General features: G+C 38.3%; 1 protein-coding gene across 1 annotated transcript; it reads left to right on the top strand.

Moving 5' to 3' along the window:
* Positions 1–8,670: 8,670 nt before the first annotated feature.
* LOC131371020 (purine nucleoside phosphorylase-like) lies at positions 8,671–14,090 on the top strand. The gene is made up of 6 exons (XM_058418720.1): positions 8,671–8,826; positions 10,844–11,013; positions 11,234–11,337; positions 11,718–11,893; positions 12,024–12,214; positions 13,097–14,090. The coding sequence occupies exons 1-6, from the start codon at positions 8,804–8,806 to the stop codon at positions 13,315–13,317; spliced, it is 885 nt and encodes a 294-aa protein (XP_058274703.1). The 5' UTR covers positions 8,671–8,803; the 3' UTR covers positions 13,318–14,090.
* Positions 14,091–16,845: the final 2,755 nt, after the last annotated feature.

The following is a 16,845-nucleotide window of genomic DNA, read 5'->3' as shown; positions in this document are numbered from 1 at the left end:
ATTCTGGGACTCACGATACACAAAAGCAACGCAATCCGTGAGCAGCATGATAGAGAGAATGACAGATTAAGAAAGCATGCATAAGCTCAGGGTTTGAGGAGATTTCCTGTTTACGTGTGAATCAGTTATGAAGAAGAGAAGATTTAAATAAAGAAGAGAAGAGAGAAGAAAGAAGTCAAGAGGGCCTTGGAGTTAACACAATACTTCTGAGTCTAAATTTGCTCACTTTCGTTAGGCAACACGAAAGATGAAGAAGCTGTACTTGATAATCTTTTGACCACAGAAATGCTATTATCAATAATTTGTCATCCATTTCGCCTAATATTGTATTGTTCTCCATTGTTCCACCAAAACAGCTCAGCAAGACCTCTGAAGGTGTGCTGTGGTATCTGGTACCAAGACATTAGCAGCAGATCCTGTGAGATCCTTCATGGACCGGACCTGATTCTTCTATATATTCCACAAGTGTTCCCTTGGATTGAGATTTGGTGAATTTGGAGGCCAAGTTGAACTCTTTATCATGTTCCTCACACCATTCCTGAACCCTTTTTGCAGTGTGTCATGGCGCATTATCCAACTGGAAGTTATAAAGGGGTGTACATGGCCTGCAACAATGTTTAGAAAGGTGGTACGTGCCAAAGTAACATCCACATGAATGCTAGGTTTCAATATGTCCCAGTGGAACCTAGAATGTCACACTGCCTCCTATCCCTCCCCTTGAGAGGTGCCATTGTAATGAAATAATCAGTGTTATTCACTTTGTCTGTCAGTGGTTTTAATGTTAGGTCAGATCTGTGTAAATCTCCATAATCTCAATACAATTAGATGAAACTGTCAAATGTCCCACTAGGGGGCAGTGTTGAATCAAAAGCGCAATATAATGCGTGAGTATCTCTCTCAAGTATATACTGTAAATCCAGAAATACTGCCTCATTTATTAACCTTTGAGCAATGTGACTATTTTTTAAATTTTTTTTGTTTTATTTATTTTTCAGTTCATGCTAGCCTTCCGTCTTCAAGTAAGGAATAGTTTTAAGCTTGACTAAACATACACACTCCTCCTGACCATGTTGTCCTTGGAAAGACTCCAGGGAGTCACATGATATGGCTACTTTCCATATGGAAACATGTCCAAGTCAAATTTACAGTTGAAATGAGTAAATATTATAGGTGTGTTGGCTATTGTACATTAAATGTTTTATTGCAATGAACAACATAGATGACTTTCAGGCTTCTTTTTTTTGTTATTTGTTTTTTAAGGATAGGATGAGATAGGATGTTCTGGTTAGAGCTAAATGGTCTCAGCAGCCCTGAGAATCCCATAATACAAAATGATGATCCTCCTTCTGACCTTCAAATCTCTCCATGCTTCTGTTCCCACAATATCTGGATGCTTTCCATTCCATCCCACACTATAGAGATCTAGTTATGAATTAACTTGTTCCACTGTTTTGACTTCCTCTTTGGAGTGGCAATTCTTCTTGTGTTATGAATCATAAACTTTTCAGTAATACTTCTGCATCTCTAGGTGTCTGGGGCCCTTAATTTCTCTGAAATTCAGACTAACAAATGGCCTTAATTAATATGAAATGGTCTAAAATGTAAGTTAATGCAGTTTCAACTTAAAAGATACACATAGGGTTATTTTTATTTGTATTTAATTACAAAATTTACCAAAAAAGTACAATTCATGTAGATGATGCTCAAGAAAAGAGAAATTCTCCAGAGAAATAAGCTGAGCAAAGCAAAAAAAAAAAAAAAACACAGCCTAAAAATACAAACCAGGCATCGGTACAGAGCAGCTCACTGCCAAATAAACAAGAAACCTGTAGAGCTTAAAGCTGTAGTGATAAATAGATAGATTAAAAATATTATTTAACAGCAGATCAAATCTCATTGTTCAGAAGGTGTTGATTAATTTTCTATAACAGCACCTCGAGCAGTAGTAATACCAGCTCTAATTCAGATCACATGCTTATATTAAGGTGTTTCCAAAACATTACTGTTTCAGTAGCAGATTACAGAGGGACTTATATTGCCAGGCATTCCTTGGATGTCCTTGGAAAGACTCATGACGTGGCTGTACATACAGAACCTTTTATATATACACGTCCAAGTCAATTTTTGAGTTGTAGTGAGTAAATATTACAGCCGTGTACTGTACACATCATACAGTACAGTACTGTACACGTTATATCTGGAGGTTTTCCTCTCCTCACTGATCTTAACAGATATGAACTTGTCTAAACGTTAAGTGTAAGTTAATACAGTTCCAATTTAAAATCCACGGATATTCTTCATTTGAGGACATTAAAAATGGTAAAAGAAAAAAAAATTCACAGAGGGGTAAGCTGAGCAGTAGTACATACAGATGGACTTGTGTGCTGGATGATCCACACAATCTAAGTGTAATAATGAAAAGTGAAGCAGTCCACAGTGTAAGCAGACATTTGAAAAGATGTGTAGGTTGGGTTCACATGTCTCAGGGGAAGCACTGGATAGATAGATAGATAGATAGATAGATAGATAGATAGATAGATAGATAGATAGATAGATAGATAGATAGATAGATAGATAGATAGATAGATAGATAGATAGATAGATAGATAGATAGATAGATACTTTAATGATCACATGAGGGAAATTCTGTTATAGCAGCTTAGAGTGTTACATATATATATATATATATATATATGTAACACTCTAAGTATAACACTCTATATATACATATATATAACACTATGTAACACTCTAAGTATAACACTATATATACATATATATATATATATATATATATATATATATATATATGGGTTATACGGATTGTTCCTTTGTTCAGTGAGCTCCTGTTCCTGTAGATCCTGTGTACTTGTGTCCAGTGATAGATCTGGTGTACTCAGACTCCTGTCCATCCTTAATACAACCAAACACAACAGTTTCCACAGTGGCATGATTCGGAGTTGTACTAAAAGTCTAAGGTGTACAGAGTAAACAAAAATGGAGACAGGACAGTCCCTTGAGATGCTCCTCTGTTACTGACCACTGTCTCAGACAGGGAGCCCCCCAAATTGTACAAAATGGGACCTATCTGACAGGTAGTCAGTTTCACATTCCTGTTGTATTTGAGAATTGGTGGTGGTGGTAACAGTAACTTTGCTTAATGTTGTACTATGTCATACCAAGAGTCACAGAATGTCCTCAAGTCCTTGATTTTTTAGATTAGATTAGATTCAACTTTATTGTCACTGCACATGTTATGATTTTGAGCTATGATTTTGCAGTTTTCTTCAATCGTATGTGTCACATCAACTGCTGTTACAAACCCCAACTCCCAGCAGTCACCACAGCCTTCAAGCATGGCTGCCAGGGACTACACTTCCCACAAAACACCCACACACGCACGCACACACACACCCTGAACCTCAAAGTCACCCCGCTACTAATCTACTGACTAAACAAACCTGTATTTAATCAGCTAATCACACTCACTCTCACAGTTCAGAAGAGACTTTCATTCAGTATCCAAACTGTGAAGTATTTCCTCAGTTGTCTATAGCATTGCCAAGCCTTCTGATTATTGTGTTGCCTTCTGATATTAACCCTCACTGTGTTATTGGATTACCTGTGTTTTGTCTCTGCATCTGATACCCTTTTTGCACATGGTTTGAACTCGATTCTGCTTGAAGTTTCGCACTACTATCTGCCTGGACTATTGAAGTTGTATACCTGTATTTACATCTGCTTCCTCAAATCAGTCGTGACAGTATGCCAATACGCTTGTTCCGTTTTTCTTTTATCATATCCTCATGCTCTACAGAGCGCTTGAAAAAGAAAAAAACAATACGTACTAAGAAACAGATCTTGTCAAAACTGCTTATTATTTCATGCGCACATGAAGATTTTCTTCTGTAAGAGATAGTGGTGCATGTGATAATTACCTAGAACATTACATCATGTCCTTTTCTTTCAGGAAAAGAAAATGGACAATTATCATGTACACACACAAGATTCTCACAAGATTTATTTTAGAATGTATGTTTAGGCAAAGGTCCATTTCAGAGCCTCTGTAGTTACCTCAATGTTTCTTCTGAATGATCAGTTAGACTTTCTGCTATTACTGAAATGTTTTTTATTCTATTCACAAATGTCAGTGTACTTTATATTACAGGTGACAGGATGATTTTTTGCACGTTTTCCCCAAATTTTTACCCTTTTTTCACGAATACAGAGCTGAATTCCTTTTTTCAGCTAATGCTATAAAGATTTATATATATATATATATATATATATATATATATATATATATATATATATATATATATATATATATATATATATATTCCTCAGTTAGTCATTCAGTCAGCCAGGCAGTTAGTAATTCTGACAGTTCGTCATTCCCCAAACAATGTAATTCTTGAAGAAGACTCCTCTTGCTGTCCCATGTAAACAAGGATCTATGTAAACAAGGAGTTGAGAAAGTCTGAGTAACTCAAAAAGAATTTGGCAGTACATATACAAGTTTGCTTGACAATCTGAAAGCAAACCATGCAGCTCAGCTCATCACCAAGACAAGCAAATCTGTGAGACAGAAGTGCAAAATAAATAATAATTAATATATTATTATATAACATTGGTCTCCTGGTGGTCCAGATGCAGGATCCGGGCACGGAGCTAACCTAGCCATGGAACAGTTAACTCTCAGTGCCGGTCCCAAGCCCGGATTAAATGTGAGGGTTGCAACAGGAAGGGCATCTGGCGTAAAATCTGTGCCAAATCGAAACATGTGGACCAAATGATCCACTGTGGCGACCCCAAACAGGAAGCAGCTGAAAGAACAATTACATCTTATTATATAATATTATTATGCAAAAAAATGTACTGTTGAAAATTATAGTTAGGTCAGTAAGTGTTAATATTACAAGGCAGAACGTTGTTATGTGGAATGCCAGTACTGCCACAGTGTTTAGATGGATGGATGGATCAATGTGTGGATGGATGGAATGATCGATCTATGGATTGAAACCTTACTGCTCTCAGGGGAAATTAATTGTTCTGACTTTGAAGGTAAATATTAAAATTGCTTGGAAAAATTAGTGGAACAATATAAATGAACAAATTAAAAGGCATATAAATAATTCCAATTATTTAAAGACTACACCGTGACTGGTTTCACAAATGTGTGTGGTGTGTATGATGCTGTGGGTCATGTTGAATGGCTGAACCACTGAATTGGTGTTTGTTCTTCAGTGACTCCGTCAATAGATCGAGGTGATGGGGGAAGGAGACTTGAGCCTCCAGAAGGCCACCACCATCTTTACTCATGTCTTTCTAATGTTAAGCTGCTGCTGATTTAGCTTGCATCACTCAAAGAGGACAAGGAGTGTAGCAGATGTCATCTACAACCAACACCCATCCATCCCCAACAAATCCCCTGACCTCCCCCTCCGTACACACACACACACACACACACACAATCCAAGACTAGTCAAGATTCAGTATATAAATATACACTTGTACTAGCGACCTTTAGAAGATTCAGAGCACAATGACCTTTATCTGCTAACCTTGAGACAAAATGCACAATAAAACTGCTTACACGTGATAGGAAAGGGAAAGGAATGTGATGAGAACTCGCTACTTGTGAATTTTTATCTAACAGCTTGAATGGATTGCTTTGTCTTTCGAACGCACCTGTCATCCATCCCTGATAGTGAGTCAAGGCCAAACTGAAAGCAGCATTCAAATAACTGTATTTGTTATTTGTCACATGGTGGGATCTTCATGTCTGTCTGTCTTCTGGCATGGTAAGATCACACCTACATATCACCCAACAAAAGGTCAAAGCTTTTGGACAGAGTTACTTCACCAAATGGTTCTTAATGCAAAACCATGAATTTGCTTTTAGATTTGAGCTTTTTAAACTGAATTACAGGTAATATACTTATTATTATATAGTTAGAAACACAATGTAACCACAATTTCTCTTAAAAAAATAGAAAAAATTACGATGTAACTTGCCAAAAAGCTCCAGTTTTGTCTCATCTGTCCTTTTGAAAAGCCTCTGGATGAGACAAAATTGGAGCTTTCTGGTAAAGACACATGAGACAAAGAAAAGAATACAAAGCAAAGAACCCTGTGCCTGCTGTGAAACATGGAGGAGGCTCGGTTAGGCACTGCGGCTGCTTTGCTGTGTCTGGCACAGAGAGTCTTGAATCTCTGCAGGGTTACAATGAAATCTCAAGACTATCAATGCATTCTGGAGCAATGTGCTGCCCAGTGTCAGAAACCTTGGTCTCAGTCACAGGTCATGGAAGAAAGAAGAAAACAATGGACTATTCTGAAGTGGCCTCTCTGATCTAAATCCTACTGAACGTCTGTGGAAAGAGCTGAAACATGCAGTCTGGAGAAGGAAGCCTTCAAACCTGAGACAGCTGGAGCAGGAGTGGGCCCACATACCTGTTGACAGGTGCAGAAGTCTCACTGAGAGTTACAGAAATCGTTTGATTGCAGTGATTGCCTCAGAAGGTTTTGCAACAAAATATTAAGTTAAGGGTTAGTCTGGAGAAGGCAGCCTTCAAACCTGAGACAGCTGGAGCAGTTTACTCACAGGGAGTGGGCCAAAATACCTGTTGACAGGTGCAGAAGTCTCATTGAGAGTTACAGAGATAGGTTGACTGCAGTGATTGCCTGAAAAGGTTGTGCAACAAAATATTAAGTTAAGGGTACCATCATTTTTGTCCAGGTCAGTTTCAATAGTTAGTTTTTATAAAATGCTTCTGTTGAGCCACAATTCAAAAGGAATGTCTGATTTTCATTAATCAATTTTCATTCAATTTTTATTTATTATTACTTTTGTCAGTTTCAAGTTATTTCAGTCACCATTGCGAGTTTTTCTTTCTTTTATGGAAGGTTACCATCATTTTTGTCCATGTGTGTATCTGTTTTAATCGTACAAATTCATTAACTTGTTCATCTGTGCTCTTGTGACTTTCAACTAATTGAAAAAATGGTGTACTTCTCAGTATGCAATTAGCCTCATAACAAACATTTTGTAAAGAGCACTGGATCTTATAAAATTACATTATGACCTATAAACAGTCAGCTAACTGAGTCTAATCCAAACCAGGCCAATCAGTTTAAAAAACAAACTTGACAAGTCAAGTGCATCTCTTGCTGTTGCACCATGGTTATGGAAAAACAGCAAGAGATGCACTTGACTTATCAAAACAGGGAGTGATTTAACAAGGGTTTTTGATTTAACTTTTTGTTTTTTAAACTGGTTAGCTTGGCATGACAATAAAGGCACTGTATCATTTCCTGTTGATATTTATAGATTTATAAGACTGTATATAGACCTGTGGTTACAAAATAAAATTCTAAGTAATAAAGATGCATATATATACACAAAGATGTAAAGACAGCAAACACATTAAGAGATTATTGTAAAGGATTAGAATCAAAAGCAGAATTAGGTTCAAGCAGGTGCAAGCATCCATAACCCACCAAGTGACGCAGAAAAAGGCGTAAGATGATGTGAAAATGTGTTGCGATATACTGGTGAAATGCACAAGAGAGCGCATGAAATTGTACCAAGTCTTGCATCATCCTTCTTGTACTGCCTGGTTAACTGCGATCGAAAAGCTTTTCATGATTTCCAAACGCATGATATGATTCATTTCTGTAGGTCAACAGCTCTGAAAGTTTTCAGTACTGTAACATTATGTTTTTCTCCACATTAGTGTATTAATAGTATCCTCATAGCTACTGACCTCTGGCTGAACTGCAACGTGACTTCCTTCATGTTTCTAGATGGAAAGTGACAAGTGACTCAGGCAGCTTTTTTTTTTTTTTGACGTCTTATTTGTGTTTCAAAACAAACCTATATCGTGTATAGCGTGTATATATATATATATATATATATATATATAATTCTACTTGTGGTTCTCAGAGTGAGTGATAGGTAATAAAGGTATTATTTTGTTATTACATCATCATAAATGTACTTTTGTAATGATAATATAAATGATAATATAAAATGATGCCATTGCTTCAGTAAATAAATAAATAAATAAATAACATTATTTGTCAGTATGCATCATATGTAAATCATTTTATTTAATCTTATAAAGTAAGTTTGTTCTGTGACCATACTAAGGTCTGTGATTTATCTTTTTTTTTTCATGATTGATTTTTATTGTTTATTATTATTTTGTGTGTCGAAGAAGATTTTAATTACTTTTGAGATTATTAGACAGGAAACTGAGCGTTTTGTCTGATTTTAGTGACCTAAAGTACTTATGAAATTTGGCCGCATCACACATCCTATTTCATTTTCTATGTCTTATGACTCTAGGATGTATCAATGGCAAAAAAATAAAATAAAAACATGACGAAAGCACGTACACTTGCAATCACAGGATCCCCCTGTGACGTCAATGCCGGACAATGACTTACTTCCTGAAAATACAGCACCAACAAACAATTAAAATCAAAATATCAGTGTGCCTAAACGCATTTATTATAGACTCCCGATTTAACGTTTTCTCCTTACTTTTCGGAAAAGCGTCATTTTTCCACCTAAGGCAGGAAAAAGTGACTTTATTACGAGAGGTATGGCGTAAGACACACCTCCGGGGCCCAGCCAATAGCAGTGCGTGACTCGAGCTGAGGCGGGACATAAATAGGAGTCCAGTGGAAAATCCTCTCAGTGACGACACAGGCAGTCTAGTCAACTTCACCAGAGGTACCAGAGAAACCTTCTTCTGCTTTACTTCATTTCAAAGAGCTTCAGAAAAAGTCTACAATGTTTCCCGAGTCTTCTTCAGAGTAAGTAAACACTTTTCACACCAATTTTTCTACACTAATCTTGAAAATAGACTGGATTTAGGGCTAACATCCATGTCCCGCCATGCGATGCAGAAGAAGGCGGAAGATGATGTAACGTGGAAAATTTTATGATTTATTTCTACACCGTTTCGGCATAACGGATATCTTTATATTTATTAGACTTTATTAACAATTTATTTTCACCGTTAAAGTGAAATTTCAGCTGTTAAACACGTGTGTGAGACTGTATTTTATTGGATGATGCAAGACCCGGTAGACCGCCAAAGGGCGCTGCACTGCGGTCCATAGACTTTACTTAACTGGTCAAATGTATGATGTGAATTATTTATCTAATCCTAAAAGCGTCGTGAAGGTTCAGTATCGTAACGCTGTCCTAGGTGTGCTGTAATATTCTTTTGGACATTTGAAATGATCAGAAAAAAATCATCATTATATAAAAACCGTACAGTAAAATGAAGCTGTCACTCTTTGACATTGAAAAGCATGTGGCGTGGAAATGATGTCGTGACTAATAATGCAAGGACCGCTTGTCAATCTGGAAATTTCTGTATTTTCTCTACATCCTGGAATACAGCGCCACGTGTGGTAACTGGGCACACTGTTTAGTAGTGTTTTGTGGGCGCTTGGGCGTCGCCATGGCAACCATCCTCCCGGCGGCGCGACGTGACTTCCGTCATGTTTCTAGCAGAATTCATTGGAGATGATGTTTTTTGTTGTTGTTTGTTTTAGGTTACGGCTGATGTCTAAAATCTAAAGTGACTTTATATTCATATTCATATATTTTTTGGTGGATATTCCGCTTTTTCCCTAGAGAGTTAATATAGTTACATTTTGAGTCATGGTAGTCAGAATACCTAAGGAAGACAAAAATGTAAACAAATATAGATGACAGATGTGGAGTCTTTAAACGAATTTATTTGCCTTTCTAGTTGTTTCGTTGAAGCTTCATGAACTAGAATAAATCCCTGATTTATTAGATCCTCAGCATCCTGCACCTGGTGGGTTTCCTCCGGGTGCTCCGGTTTCCTCCCACTGTCCAAAGACATGCGACGAGGCTGATTGGAGTCTCTAAATTGCCCGTAGTGGGTGATTGCGTGAGTGAAGTGTGTGCGTGTGATCTGTGATGGGTTGGCACTCCGTCCAGGGTGTATCCTGCCTTGATGCCCGATGACACCTGAGATCGGATAGCTCGGATAAGCGGTACAGACTAATCCTGCACCTGGAAAAATGGGATAATTCAAAATCAAGTACATGAACACGAATTCATCCATTTCCATTTAGTGAACTCTGTAAACTCTTCCTCGCACTCGTGTGACACATATTTCAGGAACCGTGCAGTATTTCATACACAATTGTCCCCAGCATCAGATATCCACATCTGTCACGTTGCCTGGACGCCGCTATCCATTCCAGTTGTCCTTGATGAAAAAAAAATGATTTTAGCACCTTGTGACGCGAGTGAAATGTGAATAGTAAGGACATTGAGACAAATCCGGTTTGAATTCTAGAGTGTAAGTGATTATTATTATAGTATTTGAATAATGCTGTTCAACCAACTGGTACAGTTGCAGAGAGGAAGCTGTTCTTGAGGCATGTGAAGGTCTAAAATGTTGGCTATGTTGTTACGTCTTTCCTTGAATTTGTCACTTATGTGTAGATTTTGAGATAGGGTTATGTGACCTGTCAGATACTGTGACTTTGAGTTTAATCACTGTGACTAAAGCAAGCATCATTTATCAAAGTGACTGTATTTTGTGATGTTGGGAATCATTGCTTTACTTACAGGCGTGTTTGTGAGGGCGTGTGGGGGGAAAAAAATGAGAAATGTTGTCAAGTATGACATACATACCTTAGAATGCGGTAGTATCATGCGGTAGTATCTCATCCGCACCCTTTTTTCTCTAATGAATCACCTTGTGTATACGAGCCATGTGATTACTGTTTCATAGCATGTTGTGCTGACCGGATACCCTTCTCTTCCCACCCTTTTCTTCAGTCATGGTTATGAGGCCTGCAAAGCAACGGCTGACTGGCTGCTGGAACATGCCCCTGTGCGCCCCCTGGTGGGCATAGTGTGCGGCTCAGGCCTCGGAGGCCTCGCTGACATGCTGAAGGATCAGAAGTTTTTCAGTTACAGCGAGATCCCCAACTTTCCCAAAAGCACAGGTGAGCTGCCACATTATGTGAATATGCCTAAACATCTATTTTGATGTGTGTTGATTCAAATATGACAGATATCACTATCCAAAGATCTGAATATCCGATCTTTGTTTATCATGTGCTGTCAGTTTGATGTGACTATTAACTCTTAACTTTCTAATGAGTGAGTGTGATTGGATAATGACTGCTATATCACTGCTTTGTTTGGTTGCTGTGTGCTCCCTAGTGCATGGTCATGCTGGTCGGTTGGTGTTTGGTAATCTTAAAGGAAAGCCGTGTGTTTGCATGCAGGGACGTTTCCACCTTTATGAAGGATACTCCATCCAAAAGGTGAAATTCAGGCACCAACATTTCTTCATTACTCACTTATATTCATTATATATTCTTCTTTTATTGTACTGCAAACAACCATCACACACTTCAACCTGTTCAGAGGACCACATTTACTATAATAAGACATTTATAACTGCATTGTTGACAGATTTATTTGTCTATCAGAGCTGAAGCCTAATACTGATGAAAGTAATAAATGGAAAAATATTAATATCATTACAAGCTTATTGAGTGCATGTAGGATTGTTTTCTTTTGCCATCAATACATTTCAACTAAAATGAAAGCTCAGTAGCACTGTAGGTCCTAGGTATAATATCATGTGAGTGTCCTTGGTTGGTGGATGATGTTATATCATGCTACGTTCCTTCTGCATTAGATCACCATGCCCATGCGCATCTTTAAGCTGATGGGTGTCGAGATGGTCATCTTGACAAACGCCGCAGGAGGACTGAACCAAGACTACAAAGTTGGAGACGTCATGATAATTAAAGACCACATCAACATGCCAGGTTTCGCTGGAATCAATCCTTTGTGTGGAGAAAATGATGACAGGTGAGGGAGGGGAAAAACAGTGTGTAATCATGATGGCTTTTCCTGTGAGTGTTTTGGACATGCCATGTCATGTTGAATCATATTAAGCGCTTTCTCTCTCTCTCTCTCTCTCTCTCTCTCTCGCTTTTAGGTTTGGGATTCGTTTCCCATGCATGTCGGATGCCTATGACAAGGAGATGAGGCAGCTGGCTCAAAAAGTGGGTGATGAGCTTGGCTACTCTCACTTCATTAAGGAGGGTGTGTATTGTGTGCTCGGCGGGCCGTCATTCGAGACCATCGCTGAATGCAGAATGCTTAACCGCCTGGGTGCTGATGCTGTGGGTGAGTTGGGGGACAATGAATCTTATCATTATATAATATTTATATAAAAGAGGTTCAGATGTTTCTCACAGAAACACTCTGTACATTCCTTAGTTGCGCAGTGCGAAAGAACTAGGACATACACCGATCAGCCATAACATTATGACCACTGACAGGTGAAGTGAATAACACTGATGATCTCCTCATCATGCCACCTGTTAGTGGGTGGGATATATTAGGCAGCAAGTGAACATTTTGTCCTCAAAGCTTATGTGTTAGAAGCAGGAACAATGGACAAGCGTAAGGATTTGAGCGAGTTTGATGAAGGGCCAAATTGTGATGGCTAGACGACTGGATCAGAGCATCTCCAAAACTGCAGCGCTTGTGGGGTGTTCCCGGTCTGCAGTGGTCAATATCTATCAAAAGTGGTCCAAGGAAGGAACAGTGGTGAACCGGCGAGAGGGTCATGGGCGGCCAAGGCTCATTGATGCACGTGGGGAGCGAAGGCTGGCCCGTGTGATCCGATCCAATAGACGAGCTACTGTTGCTCAAATTGCTGAAGAAGTTAATGCTGGTTCTGATAGAAAGGTGTCAGAATACACAGTGCAGGACGGGTCAGGGCTGTTTTTGGCAGCAACAGTGGGACCAACATAATAGGCAGGTGGTCATAATGTTATGCCTGGTCTGTGTATTCACATATAATAAAAATATAAAAAAAATTTGGAATATAATAAAATATGATACACATATAGTAAAATATATTATGGAAAAAATGTAATGAGAATAAATAGATTCTTTATAACAATAAAACTTAAGTGACCACCTAGCAAGGCTAAAAGACACCCAGTGGTCTTCGAGAGCCGTATAATTTTGATCTCTAATTCATCTCTCCCTGTTGCTTAGGAATGAGCACAGTCCACGAGGCGATAGTGGCCCGCCACTCTGGAATGCGAGTCTTCGCCCTCTCCCTTATAACCAACAAGTCCGTGATGGATTACAGCAGCGAAGAGAAGGCCAACCACGAGGAGGTTCTCCAAACGGGAGAGCAGCGCTCGCAGCAGCTGGTAAAGCTGGTCTCCACCATCGTGTCTCGCATGACCCACCCTAATGATTTCAAAATCTGAGGTGTACGTCGATGATAGCTAACTCCACCATCCTTTCTATATATTTATATCATTCTTGCACAACAAGGATTCCACCATGATCATATGTTTTGCACTCATACTGGTTTAATAAGTATTGTTAGACCTTGCTTATACTGTACTTCTATATGTTTACATTCCTAAGGGAAATAATTTCGACCAGACTATTTATTAAAGCATATCTCTATTCCAAATGTAACTTAAGTTGAGTGAAGGATGAACTGTTATTTTATTTAATTTTTTTCGTAAAAACTAAAGTCTTGCTATTGAATATTTACCAATGCTAGCTTGTAAAATCCTGTGTAATAATACACATTAAGTTAAATATTTTTTTATGAAGATAATGCTGCGTCTTAGACGGCAGCAGGCAACGTAAAGTGATGGGGACCATTTTGTAAAACATGTATTAAATTCACAATTCCAAAAATAAAATAAATGGCTGTAATGTTATGCTGTGTGTTTAGGCTAGTTTCCTAGTTTTCTTGGTCTGTATTTTCTATCTATAACGAATGCACATGCTTATTTGGTTTAAAATTAGTTTGTGCACGATCAGCTGCACCCATCTGTTTGTTTATTTCATTTGTCGTGAAAGTGTTTGACATCTTTTGTATAACACTTGGACAGAAAATCAGATGCCCATTTAGATACTAGTTTTAAGAAAATAGAAGGGCCATGTAAAATTGAAATAACATTTATTTCATGTGGCATTTGATTACTGTTGGGATGTTTTTCAAATAAATGTTTCCGCATAGGTCTTTGGTTTGCTTTTGTCGGGTTTGTTTTTGCCACTACATGTAGTAAAAGATGAAGCAGTGTGAAAAACAGCACACCACAACATCCACACCCCCACCACATCACATACATGCACCTACACCTAGACCTGAAGCTGCATTTGAACTCTTGAAAACTTGGTACATTCAAGCTATAAATTGTAAACGTTGATTGCAATGAACTAAATGCTAATATAAACTCATTTTAAGTATTAAAGTAATATGTTACTTACAGTTGATGGTGTATGTCCGTGTTGATATGATATCTTGTGCTGAACTCACGAAGGCCATCCCCAATTTCTGCACCTACAAGTTGACATTTGTAATAGTATAGTAACAACGCCATCTGCAGTTCCCCCTTCAGACCACCAGGGTCAGACGCCTTCGCCTGAATATTAAACCTACATTATAGATTTTCCTACCCTTCTATCTATCGATCCATCCTAGCTCATGGAAAGATCCTGCTGCTGGTTTCTGCTTTTCGTCTGTGACTACATAAAATAACTCAGTGTAACTTTGCCGAGGAGCATTATTAAGCAATGGTAGCATGATTTGACAGTGCGGAATAGCTCATCAGGTTTTCCTACCAGTATAAAACAGAGGTAGGGTGATTTGACAGTGCTAAATATCTCATCAGGTTGTCCTACCAGTATAAAATAAGCATAATTGAAAGTTAAGATAACTACGCTTTAGGCTGAATTTGAGTGCATATCTACGAAGGGCCTTTTGGACTTCATGGGTACGATCCCGCTGACAGGTGATTATACAATGATTCCCACTTATCTTTCATACCTATTAAAAATGCAAGAAATAAAATAAACAGAGAACTATAAAGAAAATAAGTACAAAAGATGAAAAATGTATATTTTACACCAAGCAATCAAATAATTTTGAAATGATTCGCTAACCAGTGATGCATGCCCCATATCTTGCATAACTTTTCCATGAAAAATGCTAACAAATATGATCACTGGTGCTAGCTGACTTCGTAATGTGACCGTAAAGGGGTCTAGCTGTCTTGATATAATGAAAACTAACAACACAAAATAACAGAAATAGTCAAAAGCTTATTTTACATGAATAAATCTGTGTGGTGTACAGCGTGACAAAAATGATGCAAAATCGACGTGTGCAGGCGTGGGAAGGACAATCTGATAGGTAGGATAAAATGTCAGGAAACTGGTAGTTCTACTCTACCGAGATATTTGTTTTGCTACTGTCTTTATCTCTCTGTGTAACGACCATTGCGTTGTTTATTGGATTCCTCGTGCCTTGATCTGTTTTTGTACCTCTGCCCATACTGGTTTTGGATTTACCTGCTTGTTGATTTTCTGGATTGTGTCTCTAGTCTGCTGATTTAGATTTATTTGTTGTGCTATTTCTTTAATATCTCAGCATATGGAATCTGTTCCCACCGCCTCTGTGAATCCCTCACAAATACATTATATATGCATTATAATAATCAAATAATAACCAAAATTTGATATTAGTACTATATTGTTTCCGGGTGGGACTCAAAAATGATGTAATAAAAAACTGTTTTCCAATATGCATTCATCATTTATCCTTCCATAAAATGTATTGTACTTCAGTTTCTTTCTCGAATCCAAAGATGCTGATTGGCACATCGAAGTTGTCTATACTGTGTGAATGTTTCTGCAATTGTGCCCCGTCAAGGGTCGGTACCCTGTTCAGGGTGCCCCAATTCCCATGAGACATGCCCCAGGCTCCCTGCAAACATGTGTATGATAAACAGTACAGAACATGCATGGAGTGATGGAATTCCCTAGCTATTCATTATTGAGTAATTTAACTCATATCAAAAAATATCACAGTTGTACGGAAGCCCAGAGAGGCCATGTAATATTATTATTTTTGCTTTTGTTTTCTCATGATCACGACTTAATTTTCTCATGATCTCGAGATAACAAAAGTTGTTTTCTCGTGATCGCGACATAATCAGAACCTAATGACGTATTTTTTCTCTGGAAAATTAGGCACAGTTTCAACTGACTGTTGCACATACACGTTGGCGTCTTCGCCACCACCATGAAAGTTGTCAATCACTGACAGACAGAGCAATTTCAGACAGCAGTGAAGTTTGATATTCAGACATTAGACAGACATTCGGAAGCGGTAGTTTAGGAACCATCGACAAATTTCTGTACGACTGGGCCCAATTTGGACATTTCCACTTAGGGGTGTAGTCACTTCTGTTGCCAACGGTTTAGACATTAATGGCTGTGTATTGAGTTATTTTGAGGGGACAGCAAATTTACACTGTTATACAGGCTGTACACTCACTACTTTACATTGGAGCAGAGTGTCGTTTCTTCAGTGTTGTCACATGAAAAGATATAATAAAATATTTATAAAAATGTGAGGGGCGTACTCACTTTTGTGAGATACTGTATACACTATATTGCCAAAAGTATTCGCTCACCCATCCAAATAATCAGAATCAGGTGTTCCAATCACTTCCATGGCCACAGGTGTATAAAATCAAGCACCTAGGCATGCAGACTGTTTTTACAAACATTTGTGAAAGAATGGAATTGCAGTGTGGAACTGTGATAGGATGCCACCTGTGCAACAAATCCAGTCGTGAAATTTCCTCGCTCCTAAATATTCCACAGTCAACTGTCAGCTGTATTATAAGAACGTGGAAGTGTTTGGGAACGACAGCAACTCAGCCACGAAGTGGTAGGCCACGTAAACTGACGGAGCGGGGTCAGCGGAT

Source organism: Hemibagrus wyckioides, linkage group LG20, assembly GCF_019097595.1.
Source record: "Hemibagrus wyckioides isolate EC202008001 linkage group LG20, SWU_Hwy_1.0, whole genome shotgun sequence".
In the NCBI taxonomy this organism is placed as follows: domain Eukaryota; kingdom Metazoa; phylum Chordata; class Actinopteri; order Siluriformes; family Bagridae; genus Hemibagrus; species Hemibagrus wyckioides.
Note: the sequence above shows the minus strand (reverse complement) of the source record. Positions and strands in the feature narration are given on the sequence as shown.